We start from the raw sequence: 10,239 nt of genomic DNA, 5'->3' as shown, positions 1-10,239 counted from the left end.
ACTGTATGTCACACTGGTGTTTGCAATGAAAAGATAAACATCCACTTTAGCTCATTATCAACTTTTAAATGTGCAATTATACATCTTGCCAGTTGTTGAAATTCACCACTTCATATGACTGATGAAACACATGGACACAAGGCTGACTGTTTCACAATTATACAACTTTATTTAATAATAATAAAAAAGTATAAAAGCAGTATTTTAAACTGAAAACATTTTGACAGCAATTTGAAATATAGCCCCCATGCTCCCACCCCACCCCCCCTTTTTTCTACCTTTGTATTTGATGTTGGTTGACCTTGTACCAGTGATTTGTGCTGTCATGAAACGGTAGTTTTTTCTATTGCAAACTTCTAATAAATTCGTCAATCAATCACATTCACTGTCTCTTCTGTTTTGCTTGTGTAACAATAAGCAGCAGGGAACGAACAAAAAAACCTGCAGTAATTCAAACAGAAAACATTTATTTGGCAGCATTTTGTATACATAACCCCCCCATGCAACCACCCACCCTCCCATTTTCTGCCTTTGTATTTGATATTAGTTGACCTTACCAGTGATTTGTGCTGTCATGCAACTGTACTTTGAAACTGTACTTTTTTTCTATTGCAAACTTAGTTCTAATAAATTCGTCAATCAATCAATCAATCAATCAATCAATAACAGTCATTGTCTCTTCTGTTTTGCTTGTGTAACAATAAGCACAGCAGGGGCGAACAAATATGAGAATTGGGTTATGAATGACACAGTCAGCATGGAAGGCTTTGCCTACCCGTTATTTAGCGCGATGGGAACAATTGGGACGCTCAGCTCTCTTCACAAGCCCATCAAAGTCAGGCGTCATGTCTGTTGTGGAAATGCGCAGAACAGAGGACAGATGTTCATCGGTCAGACGCGATCTGTAGCGTGACTTGTTGTAGTTCATTACAGAAAAGGTTTGTTCACACACATAAGTGGAGCCAAACAAGACAAGCATCCTCTGTGCGTGCTTGCGCAGGTTGGGAAACTGCGTTTCGTTCAGTGAGCCATAGAAACTGTCCAGCGTGCATTTGGAAAAGCTTTCTTTGAGAGCAGCGTCACTCTGGATGTCGATCAGTTCTAGTTGCACTTCTGGGGGTGCTTTCTCACTGTCGAATGAAAGGGGAGCGGACACCAGCTCCATTTCTGCTTCTATTTTAGTGAAGTCAGAAAAGCGGCGGTTGAACTCTGTGTGGAGGTTTGTGAGTGTGGTGCTGTATCTCTCAGTGTGACAGGCGGGCACATCCAGTGTACCAAGCGTCGGGAAATGCGTGAAGAGCTTGGCACCCATTTGTCGTGAAAACAGAATTAGCTTGGTTTTGAAGGCTTTCACGCTTGAAAACAGCTCGTGCACAAATGCATTCTTTCCCTGCAGCTTCAGATTGAGATCGTTAAGATGCCCCAATAGATCCACCCCGAATGCAAAGTCACACAACCAATCCGGGTCTTGTAACTCTGCAAACTCGTCAGCTTTACCAACAGTGGCCAGGAACGTAGCTATTTCTCCTCTCAGCTCCCAGACACGTTGAAACACCTTACCCAGGCTCAGCCAGCGAACACTGGAGTGGTACAGCACGTCTTTGTGTTCCGTTTCACGTTCCTCAAGTAGTTGGATGAACTGGCGATGGTTTAGCCCGCCCCCTCGGGCACGAATAAAGTTGACAGCTTTTACCACCGTTTTAGCGACATGGTCAAGTTGCAAAACAGATTTACACAGGGATTCCTGGTGAATGATGCAATGTAGGCAGATCAAATCTGCGTTGGCGTTTTCCTCTTTCACCCGGTCCTGCAGTCTCCGCAGGAGACCGACATTCCTGCCGGTGAGGTTTGGAGAACCATCGGTTGTCACGTTCAGCAATTTAACCCACGGCAGGTTCAGCCTCTCCAAACACCCTGCCACCTGCTCGTATAGATCTGCTCCTCTTGTTGTCCCTTTCATTGACTCCATGGAAAGAAATTCCTCCACTATTTCAAACTTGTCATTGATCCCTCGAATAAAAATAAGTAGCTGTGCAGTATCTTTGATGTCTGTGCTCTCGTCCAGTGCTATGGCAAAATATGTGAAGTCCTCTGCCCTTTTTGACAATCCAGCAGACAAGTCTTCATCAATTAATTCCACACGCCGTGTGACTGTACGTCGAGAGAGACTGATATTTTCGAAGTCTGTTTTCTTATCAGGGCATACCATGTCAGCTGCCGTCAACAAGCAGTCTTTAACAAATTCACCATCAGAGAAAGGCTTGCTATGTTTTGCAAGCTTGTGTGACAGAACGTAGCTTACTTTAGTTGCCGTTTCTTGAATGGTTGACTGCTTTGTCAAAGTATTCTGGCGGTTAGTTAACTGTCTGACCAGGCGCTCTGCTTCTTTTTTTCTTTCTTGCGATGACATGTTTTCGCCATATTTGGCATGCCTCGCCGTATAATGTCGCTTGATGTTGTATTCTTTGTTCACAGCAATACTCTCGTTGCATATCATACATATCAACTTTGAGTCTACAGTTGTGGCAAAATACCTTTCGGTCCATTCTTTGTTAAAGACACGACACTCGGAGTCAACTTTCCGCTTTTTTTTTGCATCCATCTCAACGCTGTTTCTGCCACACAACACAACCTGAACATGTACCGGTCGCGCCGTGGTGTCAGTGTCACGCTCCAAAACGAGCCGATCTATAAGCTCACAATGTGTCACAGCCACAAGGATTCTGAGCTTGTAAATCTGCTATTTTTTGAGCATGACCGGCACGTGACCTCTGCTGGAACACAGTTGCAAATGCGTCAGCGCCCTCTGTTGGATTTAAAAAAAAATACATTTCATTGAAAGCCATTGATATAATGCTGCATATATATTTTTGCAAAGTTTTTTATTATTCCTTTGAAGACGTGGCGGGCCGTATTGAGAAGGTCGGCGGGCCGTATCCGGCCCGCGGGCCGTATGTTGCCCATGTCTGACTTAACGGCAAAGTTGTCGCCTGAGAAGATTGTGGATGTATATGCAGGACGCAAGAACAGGCGTTTACTTCTACACTAGGTGAGACAATGATTCAATATGACTTACAGCCTGCTGTATACTGTTTACTGTACTGTGTGTGTGTGTGTGTGTGTGTGTGTGTGTGTGTGTGTGTGTGTGTGTGTGGTCGATCAGGTCGATGAAATCATCTCTGAATACTCCAGTAGACTTGATTTAATACATGCATCGCCCCTGCCACTCATCATGAAGCTGGAGGCAGTCCGAGTAATGGCATTGGCCAAAGTACAACACCTATTCTCCAATGTACATGTCCCACGAAAATCACTAAGTGATTTGACTGATAAAACTGTACATCTAGTGAGGCAGTGGACTGGCCTAAACACTCACACAACACGCGACATTATATTTCATAATAAAAGTGAGGGTGGTCTGGGTGTTCCCATGTTGCTACACGGCTCTCCCATCTGTTGAACATGCTGAACAGTGACGACCAGTATGTGTGAAGGCTTGCTCGTTCTTCTCTTTTTTTGGACTTAAAAAGACGCAAGGTCCCCCTGGCACGTGGTTCGGATTCTAACTTCCTGGGTTTTAAGAGGAAAGCGAATGGAAAGCTGGACAGTCGCTCCCCTGGCTTTGGTGTGTGGTCAGACTGGCCGGACTTAAATGACTTGTGTTGCTGGGCTGATGTTACTCTGGAGTGGGTAGGGTCTAACTCTGAGGCAGTAGCTGCCTCAGAGAATGTCATATCTGACCCCAGTATCTCTGTGAGAGCAACTATGACTGTGTGTGGAACAGAACACCAACTTCCACTGATAAATGCCCGAGGTCGCCTCCTGTGGGCACAACAGCAAAGACAGCGGCAGCACTGGACTCAGTTGAGATTGCAAGGGATGACCGCTTGTCTCCCTGCTGCGGACCATTCTGTCTCTCACTCTGTGTTCAAAAATGTTGCCATAGATGAGTGCATCGTTGTCTTTACTTTGAAAGCAAGATTACAGGTTTTGCCAACTAAACTTAATCTCTCCATCTGGTTTCCAGGCAATCATGCCCCTCACTGTATTCATCATGGCAATGAGCAAATAGCTGAAACCATGTCCCACATCTTAAATGGTTGCCATGTATACAGGGGCCTCTACATATGTAGGCATGACAGAATTGTAGATTTGATATCAAAAGATATCTCTTCTATTTTTGGGTCCTCCATCCTGCTGTATAAGCACTCTTCTGTGAGGCCGAGCATGTTTAACCTGTGTAATGATGATTCTGTGTTCTCTAACATTTCAGCTAACACCCCTGATGTCTTTGTTGTGAATGAAACCCTTAGGGAGGTGTCTATTCTCGAGGTTGGCTGCACTTTTGATTACAGTTTGGAAGAAGCCTTTCTAACCAAAGTGCTGAAATATCAACAGCTAGTGCAGACCATCTCACAGCTAGGCTACAGATGTACACTTTTGGTTTTTATCTTTGGGAGCCTAGGGCATGTGCACAAGTTGGTTGTGAGGGGCTTACAAATAGCAGGCCTCTCCAAAAGGAGGGCCAAACAGTTAGCAAAATATTGCTCAGTGTCAGCCATTATAGGAAGCCGCTCAATCTGGAGGAGGCGTTGTTTCCTTTATCCATGACTTATGTCCGCTGTGTCTGACAAGTATGTCATCTATACTGTATGTACAGTTTCAATGTTCTGCCGTTTAGGCTCTTTGTAACTGGCTGTTCTTTCATATTTTCTGACTGCACTGTCATTGTTTATGACCTTTGTATGAGGCACCCTTGTACTTCTCTTTATGTGGTCATAAATAAACATTTCAAATGTGTGTGTGTGTGTGTGTGTGTGTGTGTGTGTGTGTGTGTGTGTGGGGAAATAAATCTTGAAATATTCTGTAACCTAAACTCTTCCTTGATCTTCATTTGACTCTTAATCATCATATATCTCTTGACTCTCAAAACAGCAATAAAAAAGAACAGCAGAGAGCACTGCTGATGTTATATTGCTGTTTTGAGAGTGTGTGTGTTGCCTCAGAGTGCTCTGTTCAGAACTATGAACTGCCTCTACCTCAGCTCTAATTAACAGAGCTCCTAAAGCACCCTTGCTCATCAACAGATCTGAATCAGCTGTCAAGAAGTCAGTGTGACCTGGGCTGGTAAAACCTCAGTACACAGGAGGAAAACAAAGACACATAGAAACATGAAATGGACCAAAACAAGAACATTATGAACGTATTCAACCTTATTAAAACAAAAGAAAATATATATCCACAAGTTTCCAAGATCCCATCGTGCATTGCGCAGAAATTGGACGGAGCTTCCGGCGCTGCAGCCGAGTGTGATCTACAAGCTCACAACGGCTGCATCTGCGACGCGACATGAGCTTGTATGTCTGCTGTTAACCGGAAGTGTGGTGCAAAACATTCTCCAGTAAATTCCCGCGGAAAGAGGTGGATATATAAACATCTGATGGCGGCTACATCTTGTGTACAATTATGCTGTGCAGCACTGTGGTCTGCCTTTTGGGTTGTCTTGGGTGACTTGTTGTCTTGTTGTTGTGGGTTGATGTTTTTGTGTGTAATAAGGCTGAGAGTGCTCCTGGCACAAGCATTTGATTGTATGTCTGTACCTGTATGGATATGCATGTGACTAATAAACCTGAACCTGAACCTTTGGTTTTGTGTTTTATAAATAAAACATACTTTTAACTTGTTTTAGCAGCAGGCTGTCTTGAACATGCCTATAGGTATATATAAATACATTATTGACTTGCTGCCATGCGTTTGTCTTATTAGAAACATTACAGTTAATTAGGTGTGCATTTAGATTTTCTTTCTACAGCCTGGAGTAGAATCCTTAGTTTTTTCAAGTTAAGTTCATGTTGGGTCTGCTGTCAAGATGTGAATTAACAGAAGACCAAGTTACAAAAATATAGCAATTGAAGTTGTAGACATTTGCAATTTTTGTTGTAGGCCTATACATTTTCCCTGTGTGTATCTGGATGTTTTAGTTTGTTATTTTGACAAGTGAATTGTCATGTTGGTTAGTTTTTGGCTCATTGTTTGTCAAATTAAATGGGACGGTCTTTTGTGTTCACATGTTCTGGGTTGCTCAACCACCTTTAATAGGCAGATTGGACCAAGCCTAACTTCATCTAGTGTCTGCCATCCTTGCCCTAATATCTAGAAAATAAATCGATAAAAAGGCTGCCGTTCCGGACCTATACAGGCCATCGGTCAGTAACCTTTCCTCATAACAACACACATCTTCACACTGCAACAGTTTGGCTCACATTAAGCCAGGGGCGGGCAAACACACTGGAGTATATATAGACAACTCTTAACAGGACACAGCTGAACACTGTGGGCAATTAACACGTGATTGGCTATGAGTCTAATAGGACACAGTTGATTGGCTATGAGTCTAATAGGACACAGTTGATTGGCTATGGGCCTAACAGTTACAGGACACCAGAGATGGACAGAGTAGGCCGACTCCAGGGGCGTCAATTGGGTATGGCAGGGGTATGCAGCTGCCATACCCTGGGTCCAGGGGGGTCCAGGGGTATGCAGCTGCCATACCCTGGGCCCAGGGGGGTCCAGGGGTATGCAGCTGCCATACCCTGGGCCCAGGGGGGTCCAGGGGTATGCAGCTGCCATACCCTGGGACCAGGGGGGTCCAGGGGTATGCAGCTGCCATACCCTGGGACCAGGGGGGAAAATAAAAGTAACTTTTAAATATAAATCCATGAATGTCTCTTTGTCTATCTGTGCTGGTTATTATGTTGTTAAATTACAGTAAAATAACTACAAAAGCAAAATGTAACAAAATGGTCACTTTAACAAGGTATTATAATTATATTCTCCACACTTTTATTCTCCCCATCTTGACAAAATGGTATATTCCCAGGTTCCGCAGGTCAGCTGCACAGGTGCAATGCACTTGAACAACCGTTCCAGACTGCCATATCCAGGCCAAGAAACCATAGAAACAGGGGGGGGGGAATTAAATGTACTTCTTAAAATAAATGTATCATGCCTGTTGCTAAGGTATGGCAACATGACGGGTGTCTTCAAGACACCAGTCATGTTGCCATACCTTAGCTTTTTCTGAACTGACGCCACTGGCCTTCTCGACCCCAGTACCTGAGTAAGAGTACAGACACTCTACACAACAAGTAAAAGTAGCTCAGTCAAAATGTTACTTGAGTAAGAGTAAAATTGATTTTAAATGTAAGAATTCAAGAGTTCATGTTTTTAAATGTACGTAAAGTAAAACTAAGAGTAAGAGCACATGTATTATTCACATCAATGGATGAATTACTGTATGTTTTCACAATTCATTTATGGACCTTGAACTAGGGCATTAACGAACTGTGATTTTTGCAAGTCGACTCGACTCAGTAAAATGATGACGTCATCACATCACACAGGACCCCCCAATTATGTTGGGGGTCCCCAGATGATTAACTTAATGTGAAACATTGTTTTCTCACTCAACTGTAAACAAACCAACATAAAGTTTAAGTGTATAGAGGGTATCTGCACATTTCTAAAGTGACAATTTAAGTACTTTTTAATACCACTGAAATGACAAATTAAACATTGTCAAAATTGTCATATATAGAGGCAGAAATCACGTTGTGAGGCGCTGTGAGCATGTAGATCTGCTATTTTCACAAAAGATTTTTTTTTTTTTTCTTTTCGTTTTTTTTTTTGCAACTTCGACTTTCCACTCTGGTGGGAGTCGACTTTTTCGTTAATGCCCTAGCTTGAAACTCTTGTTTCAGAGAATTTTAAGCCACCTGTACTGATGTACACACGTTGAGCTACTATGTTATACAAAGCCTGCAGAAACACCTCTAAAAACTGTAATAAAATGAATGGGATCATCAAAAAGGACAGTTGTGTCGTCCTCACGTTTTATTAAAAAATCAAACCTCGGTTCGAAGTGGAGCGGTGAATTTGAGCAGTTCCAGGTAAATATATATATATATATAATTGAACTCAAGTGTCCATGGCATGAGTAATCAATTTGAAAAAAGTCAACTCAATCTGAGTTCCCAGAGGTAATTTCTTCCGCCACTAGGTGGCGAAAACAGTTCAAACTCAACCAGATAGTTGTGGGACACTGGACACATTGTGGGACACTGGACACACATTGCTGCTCATAGCGGAGCTGTGTTTCACACCGCTCCAAAAAAACCTGCGCACACACATCACATCAGGCAAGGCATCTCAATCTCCCCCTCACACAAGGTCTATTCATTATTCTGCATTTGAGCCACGGACCACCATTAAAAAGTGTCCCAGCATGGCTGACGGCTAGTCATTGATTTCTTTTTTTTTTTTTTTCATTTTCATTTTTTCATTTCATTAGCTACAATGATATATTGGTTGTGGAGATTGACCCAACAGTTTTGAAGATATGACTTATAGAATGATGCCATGCTGAAATACTACTTTTGAGATATTCAAGTTCTAAATACATTTCTAACCTGCAATGACCTGCATGATCTTTCACATTAATTAAAGAAAAGTCTTATTTACATGCAGAGTTAAGCTCTGGCGTTTAAGTGAACTGTAGCCTGATATTTATGAAATGCTTTTGTGGCTTTATCGCATTTTAGTGGGGAAAAAAAAAAAAAAGTAATTTCAGCTGGTGTCTAAAGAAGTGGCTTCCAAAATGACTGCCCCTGTGTCACACTCAGTCAGTGATGAGATTTAACCTCTCAGAGCCAAGGTTTAGTCTTGTCCACACTATGGCATTAACCAAAAAGTCGACAAGTCGACTTCATTACACAAGTCAACTCCCACCAGAGAAAGTCGAAAGTCGAAGTTATATATAGTTATATAAAAAAAAGTTTCATACTGTTTCCAGGTACGTCAAATATCTTCGTGTGATTAAAATGTGATTAATTGAGATTAATGTATTACAAAGTCTGCCTACTGGAATCAGTTTTAACCCTGTCAGCGCAAGCACAAGTAATTTATTTTTGGGTTAAAACTGATTCCGGTTTGGTAGTTCCGGCCAAAATGTAGTCCGTTTTTACTACAAAATAACGTAGGATATCATCCGGTCTAGACCGGATCAACCGACCTTTTTAGTAAACGAATACCAGGCTTTCGCCTGGTATTGCGAGGTTATCTCTTAAAGACACTGATCACTATAAGATAATCACAATTATTTTACATATTCCTCAGAATCCTTTCCCTTCATCTGTATGAATTAATCTGTTGAAAAACAACATTGGTTTTGGTTAAAATTGGTTTTGGTCAAAATTGGTTTCTAAAAGTCCACAAGCTCACAAGCTCACTTGCACTATAAACTATTTGCACTATAAAAGCATATTTAAAGTATTAAAAACGTAATATTGCCCTACAAATGATGTATTATGATTATTGTTAACGGACATTGTCATTGTCATTAATTTGTGTATTTAAGTCATCATATCTTTCTTCTTGTGCAATGTTTGGTAACAAAGCCTAAAAGGTCAACAGAAATGTAATTTCTATTCTATTGTGTCAACGTTCAAGGCCAAATACTAAATTATATCATTGTTTGTATGATAATGAATCAGCAACTAAAATGTAATGATCGTGCTGTGCATGTGTCTTGTTTGGACCAAAGAGTTCTGGCTGCTGAAGACCAAGAACTAATTATTTATGTAAGACAAACTTCTTTAAACACTTACGCTTTTTATATGTATCTGACTGTGCCTGATTGATATGAACTTTTTCTATTGTCATAACATAAAATGCTTTGTAAACATCCTAATCGTACTCGTAGTCGTAATCGTAGTTCGCTTAATAGATGTAAACTTTAATTAAATCTTTGGCTCAGTATGTGACTAATAAAGGCATTATGATGTTAATAATAGGACATTATTTGATGCTCTATCAACAATACTATTAATATTTTACTAGATGGTTCCTGTCTAAATATATAAAAAATGTCCTTGACATGAAACAGTTTGAGCGTCAATAAGACACCAGACTCATCTTACCAGCTTTTTTCAATCCTGCCACAATATACTGTCATTCAAAAGTATGCAATATTACAGAATACAAAGATAATATATTGTACTGTCATCAGGAAACTGTGCTATTCTTCTGCTATAAACACAACGGTCACTACATGATGTCATACAACGTCATACTGTACTATAATACTGTATATTGTCCAAACATGTAAAAGAACATTAATGTTCCAATGTTCCAGCATGGATTTAACGTCAGCCTGTTTAATGCAGTACCTTTGTCAACCTG

General features: G+C 41.2%; 1 protein-coding gene across 1 annotated transcript; it reads right to left on the bottom strand.

Annotated features, from left to right (window-relative positions):
- Positions 1-778: 778 nt before the first annotated feature.
- LOC308306242 (general transcription factor II-I repeat domain-containing protein 2-like) lies at positions 779-1,960 on the bottom strand (the record flags this gene model as incomplete). The annotated part of the gene is made up of 1 exon (XM_080751141.1): positions 779-1,960. The coding sequence occupies one exon, from the start codon at positions 1,958-1,960 to the stop codon at positions 779-781; it is 1,182 nt and encodes a 393-aa protein (XP_080607267.1).
- Between the last annotated feature and the right edge of the window lie 8,279 nt (positions 1,961-10,239).

Source organism: Nannobrachium achirus, assembly GCF_963921795.1.
Source record: "Nannobrachium achirus genome assembly, chromosome: 1".
In the NCBI taxonomy this organism is placed as follows: Eukaryota; Metazoa; Chordata; class Actinopteri; order Myctophiformes; family Myctophidae; genus Nannobrachium; species Nannobrachium achirus.
The sequence above is the reverse complement of the archived record's forward strand: the minus strand, read 5'-3'. Positions and strand labels throughout refer to the sequence as shown.